The 12,923-nt window shown below is 38.2% G+C and overlaps 2 protein-coding genes and 1 long non-coding RNA gene across 11 annotated transcripts in view; 2 read left to right on the plus strand and 1 right to left on the minus strand.

Annotated features, from left to right (window-relative positions):
* coa1 (cytochrome C oxidase assembly factor 1) overlaps window positions 1–10,418 on the plus strand; it is a 59,417-nt gene extending 48,999 nt beyond the window's left edge. For 4 of the 6 annotated variants that reach the window (XM_087987245.1, XM_087987243.1, XM_087987244.1 and 1 more), the window contains 3 exons: window positions 2,883–3,034; window positions 3,354–3,430; window positions 6,364–6,951. In XM_087987245.1, coding sequence (XP_087843371.1) covers window positions 2,883–3,034; window positions 3,354–3,430; window positions 6,364–6,454 — 320 coding nt within the window. In that variant the 3' untranslated portion in view covers window positions 6,455–6,951. Of the gene's footprint in view, window positions 1–2,882; window positions 3,035–3,353; window positions 3,431–3,640; window positions 4,504–6,363; window positions 6,952–7,742 lie in introns of those variants that run through there. The other 2 variants (XM_087987247.1, XM_087987248.1) reach the window with 2 other exon arrangements.
* stk17a (serine/threonine kinase 17a) overlaps window positions 10,280–12,923 on the minus strand; it is a 106,923-nt gene continuing 104,279 nt past the window's right edge. For all 4 annotated transcript variants that reach the window (XM_043690162.2, XM_043690161.2, XM_087987239.1 and 1 more), the window contains one exon: window positions 10,280–12,471. In XM_043690162.2, the coding sequence (XP_043546097.1) occupies window positions 12,174–12,471 (298 nt within the window). In that variant the 3' untranslated portion in view covers window positions 10,280–12,173. The remainder of the gene's footprint in view (window positions 12,472–12,923) is intronic.
* Window positions 12,386–12,923, plus strand: part of LOC122549927 (uncharacterized) — a 34,591-nt gene continuing 34,053 nt past the window's right edge. Inside the window, exon 1 of the long non-coding RNA XR_015757216.1 lies at window positions 12,386–12,503. This is a non-coding gene — a long non-coding RNA (uncharacterized LOC122549927). The remainder of the gene's footprint in view (window positions 12,504–12,923) is intronic.

Here is a 12,923-nt window from a genome sequence, read left to right on the forward strand (position 1 = left end):
ATGGGGTTAGCTATAGTGATCTATCAGGTTCACAGGAAATATAGACATACAAAATTTGTGCAAAAGTAGGCATTTGCGCAATTTATAATGATCATTGCTGCTCATCCAACTCAATAGCCTGTTCCTGCTTTGTTCCCCCATATCCTTTGATCTCTTTGTCCTAAATGCTATCCAATTCCTTCTTGAAATTGTGCAATATTTTGGCCTCAACTGCTTTATGTAGCAGGAAATTCCACAGGATCACCTCTCGTGCGAAGAAATTTCACCTCAATGCAGCCCTAAATGGTTTATGCCATATCCTGAAACCATGACCCCAAGAAAGGCCACTCTCATGAGGCCCTTTTAAAGGGATCGAATGTTGCACAAAGACCCATGCGCTATACAGGAGACAGACCTGCAGGTTCCCTAATCCTGGCCATCCTCATGCATTGGCCCCCTGTGTACTGCACACTTTGCTGCCCCAGACATCACTGACCATCTCATTTCACACCAGCACAGAGGCCAGAATGAGAATGAGGAACACTGGTGTCAGCAGAACTCATTGTCCTATATTTTTCCACATTCTCCAGCAGACTTTCAGTACAGACATCCATGGTACATCCTGTGATGACATGAAGTTAGGCATTCTTTCTGGCATGGTTTCATGGTACTACACAGTGACTCAGACAAACAGAGATAGAACAAAAACAATCTATACAAACAGAAGACTTCATATACAGTGCAATGTCACGTACCACAAAAGTGTTAAGGGTTTCTCTTGTTGGAGATTGTCATTGTCTGGCACTTGTGTGGTACAAATGTTGTTTGCCACTTGTCAACTTAAGCCTAGATATTGTCCAGGATTTGTTCCTTTTGTGGATGGGTTGTTTTAGAACCTGAGGAGTCATGAATGATGCCAAATGTGGTGCCGTTATCAGCGGAATCCCCACTTCTGATCTTATGATGAAGGAAAGGTGTTTGGGCGCTTTCCTGATGAACTCCTGCAGGGATGTCCAGGAGCTGAGATGACTGACCTCCAACAAGTACAGTCATCTCCTTTGTGCCAGGTATGGTTCAATCCACAGACAGCTTCGTCTGCCGCTCGCTCCCCCACACTCCCCATTTCCTGTTGACTCCACTTTAGGGTTCCTTGATGCTTCACTCATCAAATGGCCTTGATGTTGAGGGCTGTCATTCATGTTTCATCTCTGGAATTCAGCTTGTTTGTCCATGTGTGAACAAAGCTGTAATGAGATCAAGAGCTAAGTGGCTCTGGCTTAATCCAAATGAAACATTAGTAGGCAGTTTATTGCTAAGCAAGAACTGCTTAATAGCACTGTTGATGACACCCTTCATTACTGAACTGATGATGAGGCAGTAATTGCAAGGTTCCATTTGTCCTGCTTTTTATGTACCATATATACCTGGGCACTTTTCTACTTAGCTCAAAGGTGGCCATACTTTCCCCTTTACTAAAAGGCCAAAACTCCAACACCCCTTTCAAATGCTACTCTCCTTATTGGTTTTTCTCGTCTACTTTACCCAAGTCACACTATAGAACATAGAAAGGTACAGTACAGAGCAGGCCCTTTGGCCCACAATGTTGTGCCGAGGTTTAATCCTAATGTAAAATATAGAAACTTAACATATGCACCCCTCAACTCACCGCTGTCCATGTGCATGTCCAGCAGTCGCTTAAATGTCCCCAATGACTCTGCTTCCAACACCACAGCTGGCAACGCATTCCATGCATTCACAACTCTCTGCATAAAGAACGTCTGCCTTTATACCTTCCTCCTAATATCTTCAAACTATGACTTCTCGCGCCAGTCAATCCTGCCCTGAGGAAAAGTCTCTGGCTATTGACTCTATCTATTCCTCTCATTATTTTGTACACCTCAATGAGGTCACTTCTTTTCCTCCTTCTCTCCAGAGAGAAAAGTCCAAGCTTATTCAACCTTTCTTCATAAGGCAAGTCCTCCAGTCCAGGCAGCATCCTGGTAAACCTTCTTTGCACCCTCTCCAAAGCCTCTGTACCTTTCCTATAGTAGCGTGACCAGAACGGGATACAATATTCCAAGTGTGGTCTCACTAGGGACTTGTAGAGCTGTAGCAAAACCTTGTGGCTCTTAAACATGATCCCCCTGTTAATGAAAGCCTAAACACCATATGCTTTCTTAACAACCCTATCCACTTGGGTGGCAACTTTGAGGTATTTATGTACTTGCACATCTAGATCCCTCAGTTCCTCCCCACTGCCAAGAATCCTGTCTTTAATCCTATATTCAGCATTTGAGTTCGACCTTCCAAAATGCATCACTTCGCATTTATCCAGGTTGAACTCCATCTGCCATTTCTCAGCCCAGCTCTGCATCCTGTCTTTGTTGCGCTGCAGCCTGCAGTAGCCCTCTATACTATCGACGTCACCTCCAACCTTTGTGTCATCTGCAAATTTACTAACCCACCCCTCAACCTCCTCATCCATATTTTATAAAAACTACAAAGAGCAGAGGCACAAGAACAGAGCCCTGCGGGACCTCACTCAACACTGACCTCCAGGCAGAATACTTTCCATCTACAACCACTCTCTGCCTTTTGTCAGCCAGCCAATTCTGAATCCAGATAGCCAAATCTCCCAGTGTCCCATACTTCCTGACTTTATGAATGAGCTATGTGTTGTTCTAAAGCCTTCCTTCCTTTAGTTTATGAACTGACTCATGAGTTTTGGAATTTCAGCTTTATCTCAGCTCTTCTTGTCCATTTCCTTCAAAATTTGTCATAATCTCTTAATGTGAATAAATGAGTTGGTGGTTAAAATTGACTTACAGATTTGGTGGCTGGGGGTGGGCTTGATACTGTATGGATTTGATGCAGATCTCTCTTGTGAATAATTGTTTTTATAGAAAATTTTGCCAAATCAGAATACTATAAGTTGGCAATTGAAGAACTCAACAAAAATGACACAGCATTAGAAGCCCTGGGAGCTCCTCCATTGCACATCCGAAATATCAAACTCACTGACAGGAACAATCATGTGGATGGAAAAAGTGCAAGGGTACAGTTTTCAGTTATTATTTCTTTTGTCAACTCTGCTTTTGCATCTAAACTTATAAGTTGTTTATGGAGCAGTAACATCATTGTGCAGGTTTCTTCCATATGTCCGTTTTGGTTTTCATGTACCTTTTAATTTTAACTATTAGCTGAATTGTTTCCATTCTTGATGCTACAGAAGGGAATATATATTCCTTTTAAATAACGAATGAAGTTTGTGAGTGGATGTTAAGTGAAAGCATAGAATTAGAATAAATGTGCGCTAGTCTATGGAATCCAGATAAACTGACTCTATTAACTAATTGTATGGCATTGGTTTATAGATTAAAATCCCAGTTTGTGGATCAAAATCAGCTGGATATCTCCACACCTATTCTGTTCGGGATGGTCTACAGAAAAGGTAACCTATAGACAAGTAACCAACTAAATGATTGTTGTTTCAATGTTGTTGTTTAAAGGTCAATTTGATTTCCATAATCAGTAGAATTATGCATATATTTTAGTTCTGTCAACAAGTGTTATGTGGTATGAACATATCTGGAGATGAATATTTTAGACATTTTCACACACATTTGAAAGAATTATCTAGAATTCACAGAATTCTTCACAGAAGCACTTCACAGGAGGCTCCCAAGCACTGAGGATGTCACCTAGACAGGGGACGAAACGTCTGCAACACAAATTCCCAGCTTGGCGAACAGAACCACAACAACGAGCACCCGAGCTACAAATCTTCTCCCAAACTTTGAAGAATTATCTATACTTTCTCAGGTTGTCCTGACTTGGTTTCAGAGAATGAGGAAACTGAACATAGCCAAGAAGTGTGGCAGTAAACAAGGTGATTTAGACTTAATGAGAAGAAATTTATGACTTTTGTTCTACTCCACTTGGCGCAAAGTGGAGAACTTGCATTGCATTCTTTATGCTGTAATGGTGAACGACAGTATGAAGAAGTTCTGCAAAGATATAATTCAGTGCAGTTATTTATGATTTATGCTGCCTCCTGTACAACATTTTCTTCTGTTGAAAAGTTCTAAAGTAGAGAACAACCTGAAGAGGATCAAAGAATACAGCACAATTTTAAACAGCTATTGGAGATATAAACAGCAACCACTTTCAAAGGTGTGATGTGAGAAAAATGAAATGATTGGAGAAAAGAAAATACTGCTTATAAAAATGACCAGTATTCAGTAAGAATTCATTTAGATGTGATAGAGATTTAATTAAATAAGATTTGACTGGGATTTAAAGGAATCTTATGAAATAAGATGCATCAATAGGAACCAAATTGTGCTTTAGATTCCAAAAAATGTCTAAAACATTTCTGGTCAAATGTTTGTATTAATTGTTATATTGATGTTTAATTAAACTAGAGTCTGTAAAATGTACCATCTTTTTATTGACTGTAGATTGGGTGACTAAAGACCTTTAAATGTGTGTTAATTGTTTTTCTCTCTGATTCTCTTTTTTAAAAATCCTATCTATGCAAAGTGGATTGTTTTGGACCAAGCATTAGTTCACTTGAAAGGCTTTAAGGATTATCTTGATGGCTTGTTGGATATTTTCTGCATCTTGTGGAAAATGAGAGAGAAAAACTTGGCAAGACCAGAATTGATTTTCAAAATAGTATTTTCATGTCAGTCAGTTACTAGTGTTCTCAACTGACATTGTGGCAGAGGTCACAGATTTAATCCCTTATCTACTGAGTGAGCTGCTTCAGCCAAGACAGTTTTAAGTTCTGTCCCTAGTGTGCCTGGATAGGAAATGGAAAAGATCAGTCAGGTACCTACTCTTTAATGTCTCCAAGGAAAATGTACAAGTGTGATATTGAGTGAGGACATGGTTGAGCTTGACTGAGCTTGAAAGAGCAACTAGGGGATATACATTCACTCATTTGCAAAGAATAGGTATTTGGGATGCTTTGTGATGCATGGTAATGCCCCTATCTCTGGGTCAGGAGGTCTGGGTTCAGGTCCCACTTGCTCCAGAGGTGTGTCATAACATTTCTGAATAGGTTGATTTGAAAATAAACAAAAACAATTGGAAGACATGGGTGATTTACTGGTGGTATTTAATAGATGGAAAACATACCATCTATTTTGATATGGTGATTGGGGAAAACATTCAGTTGTGTGTAAAGCAGATTTGGCCATAAATAATTTAAAAAAAAGAGAATACCTACTTGATCAATTAGAAAACATGGAGGATTTACTGGTGGTAGTCAATAAGTGAAAAAATACTATGGGTAATTTGGTGATGAGGAAAAGGAAACATACAGTTATGTGAGAGAGCACTTAAGAGTCATAGAAATGCACAGCATAGAAACAGTCCAACCCGTCCATGCCGACCAGATATCCCAACCCACTCTAGTCCCACCTGCTAGCACCCGGCCCATATCCCTCCAAACCCTTCCTATTCATATACCCATCCAAATCCCTCTTAAATGTTGCAATTATACCAGCCTCCACCACTTCCTCTGGCAGCTCATTCCATACCCGTACCACCCTCTGTGTGAAAAAGTTGTCCCTTAGGTCTCTTTTATATCTTTTCCCTCTCACCCTAAACCTATGCCCTCTAGTTCTGGACTCCCCGACCCCAGGGAAAGGACTTTGCCTATTTACCCTATCCATGCCCCTCCTAATTTTGTAAACCTTTATAAGGTCACATCTCAGCCTCTGACGCTTCAGGGAAAACAGCCCCAGCCTGTTCAGCCTCTCCCTGTAGCTCAAATCCTCCAACCCTGGCAACATCCTTGTAAATCTTTTCTGAACCCTTTCAAGTTTTACAATATCTTTCCTGTATGAAGGAGACCAGAATTGCATGCATTATCCAATAGGGGCCTGACCAATGTCCTGTACAGCCGCAACATGACCTCCCAACCCCTGTACTCAATACTCTGACCAATAAAAGAAAGCATACCAAACACCACCTTCACTATTCTGTCTACCTGCGACTCCACTTTCAAGGAGCTATGAACCTGCACTCCAAGGTCTCTTTGTTCAGCAACACTCCTTAGGACCTTACCACTAAATGTATAAGTCCTGTGAAATAAAACTGTTTGGAGGCCTGTCGTGGTACAGTGGTTATATTTCTGTCTTTGAACCAGGAGACCTGGGTTCAAGTCCCATCTGCTCCAAAGGTGCGTCAGAACATCTCTGAACAGGATGATTAGAAAATATAAGAATAGAGATTTGGATAAGGTACCTGAGGATTGACAAAACATCTGAAATCATGACTGATCCTAACTCAAGCTTATGAGAAATGAGAATTTTGGAAATTTTGCTGAATTATTTGTTAATCACTCTACCTGTGGTGTTTCTTCTTTTTTATCAGATGGTTTCTACAAGAAGCTGTGTTGCAGCTGCTGGATGGCCAACAAGTTTTAGTTTATCCATTGACTGAAGATAAAGACCACCAACATTAATGCATGAGCAAAGTTGTATTCTTTACAATGTAATTCAAGCATTGATGTTATTTCAAACAAAATAATTTTTCAAAAGAGTTTGAAGCTAAAAATCACACAGTTGTTTCTAAAATTAGTGCATCCAACAACTTCAGTTAAACAAAAAAATAAAGTCAAAGATGTTGTAAATCATAAACAAAAACAGAAATTGCTAGAAAGCCCAGCAGGTCCAGCAGCATCTGTGGTGAAAAAGCAGAGTTACATTTTGGGTCCAGTGACCCGCCTTAAGAATTGAAGGTTCTGAAGAAAGGTCTCTAGATTCGAAATGTTAACTCTGTTCTCTCCACAGATGCTACTGGACCAGCTGAGTTTTTCAGCAATTTCTGTTTTCATTTTATTTAAAGGATTGCTACAAACCTTTTTCAGGCCAATTTGATGTAAGGAGAAAGTTTTTGTTGTGTCCTCAAACCATGTACAGACATGTTCCTGAGAATAAATAGTAATTCTGTTGAAAAGCTGATGTTAGTTTGATTAGTAACCTTGACTATAGGTTGAATTGACCGGATTTTTATTTTTTGCACAATGTGTTTTATTAAGAAAACTTTAGATGTTTGTCGATATTGATCGCAAGGAATACAAGAAATGTACATATAACACCAATGTCAAATTACTTGACATTCAACCAGCAACTAGGGAACATACTTTTCTACCTACAGGTAGTCAATGCACAAACATGTACCTTTCAGATCTTGGAGGAGCTTGCACTGAGTGTCGTTCCAGTCACTATATGTCTTATGAGCTAAATCCTCAGTTCTTGAATGGAACGGTAACAAAAACATTTGGATATGAAATAACAAATCCAAAGTTAATGGAGTTTCAAGCATTAAATTTAAAAAGAGCTGGAAATATGAGAAGTGATGTATGCTGTATAATAAATTTGACTTGGTCTACATATATATCTTTTAATAATCATTCAACCCCTGACACAAACCTTATAAAGTCTGGGAATAGAATTTGAAATGTTCACTTGTGAAGATCAGTTTGGAGTGCAGCACTGTTGAAGTATGTTAGTGTGCACTGCCAAATTAAGATGCTAATGCTTGGTGAAAGCACATCCAAGTGTTCCATACAGCAATACAATAGGTCTTATTCTTGTGGAAGAGATGCCTCAGTCTGTCAACTTGAGCAGTATCCAATGATAGATTTATAATTTAGTGTTTATGGATGCGCTTGAACTGATTAACCAATTTCTTCATTTAAAAAACTTAATTCTCAGGCTGTCAGCACCATTGTTGTCTATCATTTCCAGTTGTCTGCTGACAAGGATGGATATGCTACAGGAACCACAGAGGCAGTCCTTCTTGTGATGGTGTTCCCACATCAGTGTAATATTGTCTTATCATCAAGATCTGATTGGCTGAATGTTTCTGGAGAGAATCAAATACTACCACTGAGGCATAAAGCAGGAGACAATCCAGTACTGGTGGACAGCAGGAATTAACAGTAATGCCCCTCCAGAACTGCTGCCCCAGTCAGAGGGCTGACTCCTCACCAGCAATGGCAATGCCATCAACAGCAGGGGTGCTGCTGAAAATGCCAGAGGAAGGACAAAGTGGCTCCAGGATCTGGTGCCCTTGGAAAGAAGGTAAATTTTACTGGTGATTTTAATCTCTGTATAGTGGATTCATCAGTATCAACCTGAAACTGATGCACTTTATTACTCAGAACTGAAGATCTGCAGTCTTTTTTGTTTGTTGAAGCAAACAGAATAGATAAGCAGGCTTTTCAACCTGTCATTAACTCGTCAGGGCTGCAAATTGTACATTTGTGGTAGTTGGTAGAAACTGGTCATGTGATGTCAATATACCAGACTCAACCTTATGCCAAGCTTAGTTAACAGATCAGCCAACATTGAAACCTTGATAGAATGGTATAGTGAGGATGAACCAAGTGATGTGGGGAAAGGGAGGAGGAGACTCCCTTTTAACTGGTTCAGTGTAAAATGGCCAATATTGGTTTACTGCCCATTTTACATCACTGTTGATTTTCATTTCATTCATTGGAATACATAAATAAATTCCAGGATAAACAGGTAACAGAACAGGAGGAATGCAGTTTCAATGCAATGTTCCATTGTCAAGATCAAGAAACACTGATATCTACATTGGTTTTTGAAAATGTCAGTGCTGCCGTGCTTTTCCCTATAGAAAGCATACGAGGTACCTAGGTACAAAATTTTAGATTACATCTTTTTCTAATTTATTCCTAAGATTTTGTACCTAGGTATCTTGTGCCTGAAGTGACACAATGGACTGAAATGCTGAACCTTTTTTAAAAATTTATTCCTAAGAACCTGTACCGAGGTACGTTTGTACCGGAGATGGTGCTGTAAGTTATGATTGTAAACTTTTCACTGCACTCGAGTACACGACAATAAATTGAGCAAAGAATGTAATGAAAATTGTGCACTGTGTTAAATTAGTGGGGGGAGCCATCGGATGTGGTTTATTAGGACTTTCAGAAGTCTTTCTACAAAGTCCTACCTTAGAGATCGGTATATAAAGTTAATGTACATGGTGTTGGGGCTAGTATATTGAGGTGCTCAAAACTGTTTGGTAATGAGTAGGAATAAATGTGTCTTTTTCCAAATGGCAGGTAATGACTAGTGGGGTACCTCATGGATCAATGCGAAGACTCCAATTATTCACAATATATATTAATGATTTGGATGAGAGAACTAAATGTAATATCTCTAAATTGGCAGATGACACAAAGCTTGGTGGGAGAGGGAACTGTGAGGAGTATGCAGAGATATTTTGGATAACCACATGCCAGATGCAGTATAGTGCAGAGAAATGAGAGCTTTGGTAGCAAAAACAGGAAGACAGATTATTATCTGATTGGCTATAAATTGAGAAGGGGAATGTGAAAGGAGACCTGGGCATCCAGTCACTGAAGGTAAGCATGCAGGTGCATATGTGCTAAAGTAGGCAAATGGTACATTGGCCATCAGAGCAAGAGGATGAAGGTGCAGGGCTGAATTGCTGCAATTATACAGGGTCTTGGTGAGATCAGACCAGGAATATTGTGTGCAATTTTGGTCTCCTTACCTGAGGAAGGATGTTCTTACTCTAAAGGGAGTGCAATAAAAGGTTCACCAGATTGATTCCTTGGATGGTGGAACTGATATGAGGAGAGATTGAATCAAGATCATAATTGCTGGAGTATAGAAGAACAAGGCACATTCTCATAGAAACATATAAAATTCTCATAGGTTCGATGCAAGAAGAATGTGCCTGTTGATAGGGAGTCCAGAATCAGGGGTCATAGTCGAAGGATACAGGGCATACCATTTATGCCTAAGATGAGACATTTCTTCACCCAGAGTAGTGAGCTTCCACAGAAAGCAGTTGAGGCCGAAACATAATGTTGTCAAGTAGTTGTTGAATCCAGCACTTGGAGCTAAAGGGATCATACTATATGGGGTAAAGCAGCAACAGAATATTAAGCGGGATCAGTCATGATCATAATGAATAGCGGAGCAGGTGCAAAAGGACTAAATGGACTACTTCTGCTCCTATTTTCTGTTTCTGTGTAACTAGGTGAAGTTGTGGACAATGCAAAATATTATTATTTAAACGAAAGTCTAATATGTCAAGTTAATAAATACTATTGATCATTAAATAATGAATGCTTGTATTTTGTGCGCTATAAACTAAATATCTATGCACTAAGCTGCTAGTCATCTCTGGCTTGCAGGAATGTTTAATATATGTACATTTCAGTCCCAATCTCTAAAGTCTGAAGATTATTTATTCAGTAATTATACTTAAGCACAAATGAATAAGCAGTCAGATATGTTTATTAAAGGAATATGTACATCTTTATGATAAAGATACAAAACTGCCTCACCCACAGCCCCTCACTCCCCAACTATTACTGCAGGTAAAAGAATTGGCTAGCAATTGTTAAGTTTACAGTATACTTCTGAACACAAAGGTAACACTGTCAAAAGTTCAACTTAAAATCAAAATCAATTAGAGAAAATTAGATTTTACTATATAATTATGAAAACATGGCTATGGCTACCTCAAACTTACCAGAAATAAATTTATCAAAAATACTGGTTAACATTTTAGATGCAGAAATAAGAAAAAAGATCTTTAGTAGCAAAAACTTGTTCTGTTAGTTGAGGTTGTATTTCATTTAGCACCATTTGCAGACAAATTCTGGAGATTGGGTACGTGGCAATGTATTCTGAAAATCTACTTCAAGGCTTGGAAGCAGCTTTGTATCACTTTCATCTATTATTACCCCATTAGCCCTTAAACGGCCAGTAATATTTGTTTTAACCGAAAGGTTAATATTTACATTAATTGTGCAGTAACTTATTGAGGGGTGGGGAAAGAAATCAAAGAAAATGGGTGCAATGTGAATTTAAGAAACAAGACTAAGATTACTTTTAAAAAAAACTTTACTTAGTAAAAATAATCATAATTAAAATATATGGCAATATTCAGGGATCCCTGAGTTTTTTTTAAAATGGAGATTTTATCTTGTGAAAATGTACATTTTTGTGCTGTAGAATTTTAAATTGGTGTGAAATACTGAATATAATAATCTGGCACAAACATAAGCTGCTGTCCAGAACTTAGTTCTGTTCTTTAGTAATTAAACTTGTTCTAATTCCTCAAGACCAGTGATTCTGTTGCTCGTTACAACATAATGGTCTTCTATTCTGCTGACTGCACACTGATGTGGATAATTTTAAAAATGTATTTTTAAATGGATTCATAAATGTGTGTCGCTTTAATAGCTTTGTAATTCATTAGAAAGCTAACAAATAGTTTACTGTTAACCAGATTACCATTAAAAAATGTACATTTAACAAATTAAATTTTGCAGTCCTGTGCATAATGAATACCACATAAATTTCTAATCTGTAAGGCACCAATAGAGTAACATCTATCGCTGTCCATCATGCAGCAATTTTCCTGAATAAGTTCATCTCATCCTGGGAAATTTAAGCATTTGTTTCCATTCACAAAAATATTCAAACATTAAAAAATACATATACAAACAATATAATTATTCAAAAATGAAATCAATCAAGTTTAAGAAAAGTCAAAGAAACCAACCTTTGACTTGTCTAATTAATTCATACATGCTTAAAAAGAAAAGGAATGTAGCAAATAATTCTAGATAGCAACATAAATCCCAAATGTGTGTGTTATTTGTAACTATAGCTTGCTGTAATATTTTAGGGAACAGGTACTTTTAGAATTCAAACAAAACGTTGAAGTGCATTATTCACAAGAACTGCATATTTTTATTGCTGACAGTACAGCGGCTTAAAGGATCAATCTAGATCTAATTTTCTTCTCCCCCTACCAGTGTCCCCCCCCCCCGCCACCAATTGTGCAAATAGAATGGATATTCCAATTAATGCTCTGCCAGTCATCTTTTGTGAAATAAGTATCAGCTCCGAATTATGTTCTGAAGGAACGCATTTCAGTTATCTCCAACCCTTTATACTCTCTGCTGAGCTTTACTTTGAACATTGCTAACATATTGTATCAGAAGCATGGCACAACAGTGCTTGGCATTTAAGCATTAAAACAGTTTTTGTTTAGTTTTTGAGTATCTATAGTGAAACTGAAGCTCACAAAATAACTGTTTTGTCAGAGTCTGTCATTTAAAAGACTCTATTAAAATGTAGTGTGTATTTCCATAGCATAAGTCAATAGATAAACTCTCCTGAAATTTCCTGTAAGGTATTAAATGGTTCTTCAAATTTGAAGCGTTTGGAGATGGCTTTTTGGTCAGTTTTAATGTTTTCTTTCTCAGATTGTCTGCACTGTCCCAATGTGTATGATGCCATGACAATGAGCTCTTCTGTTTCTTGGTTTTGTGTTTCTGATTCTTCCAAAGCTTTAGATTCAAGGGCGTTGGTTGAAGCTTCAGTGACAAATTCTGTTTCATCGCATTCAAAAGCCAACCATGGATGCCTGAGGCACTCCTCAGCTAAAGCTCGCTCTCTGCCAAAGAAAAGCAGATAATATAAACAAAGGTAGAAAAATCAAAACTACTTGTAAATTCAATCATACTAAAGGCACTGCATGAGAAAATGGAGTAGCATGGATCAACATCAGTTGACAGATACAAATTAGACTAGGAATGGGTTTGGAATGAACCATCACAAAAGGTTAGGGATCATTTGCATTTGAGCAAAAGGAACCTCAATCTTGAATGGTGCTAAACTTCCTATAAACATGAGCAATCAGTTAAGATTCCTTTAGGAGGAGAATAGGGTAACAATGGCAAAATAGACAACAGATACAAATATGGATATTTTGTTCTACATAAGAAATAGCACTAAGTTTGGAAAGAAAAATAAGGAATGAGAGAATCCACTCAGTGGAATGTAGAGAGATCAATCAGTTCAAATACATTATTTCCTGAAGAGTTTGATAAAACCACAATAAAAGTC

This window comes from Chiloscyllium plagiosum, unplaced genomic scaffold (assembly GCF_037043375.1).
Source record: "Chiloscyllium plagiosum isolate Xiang-an unplaced genomic scaffold, Cpla_swu_hap1 HiC_scaffold_5, whole genome shotgun sequence".
Taxonomy (NCBI): Eukaryota; Metazoa; Chordata; class Chondrichthyes; order Orectolobiformes; family Hemiscylliidae; genus Chiloscyllium; species Chiloscyllium plagiosum.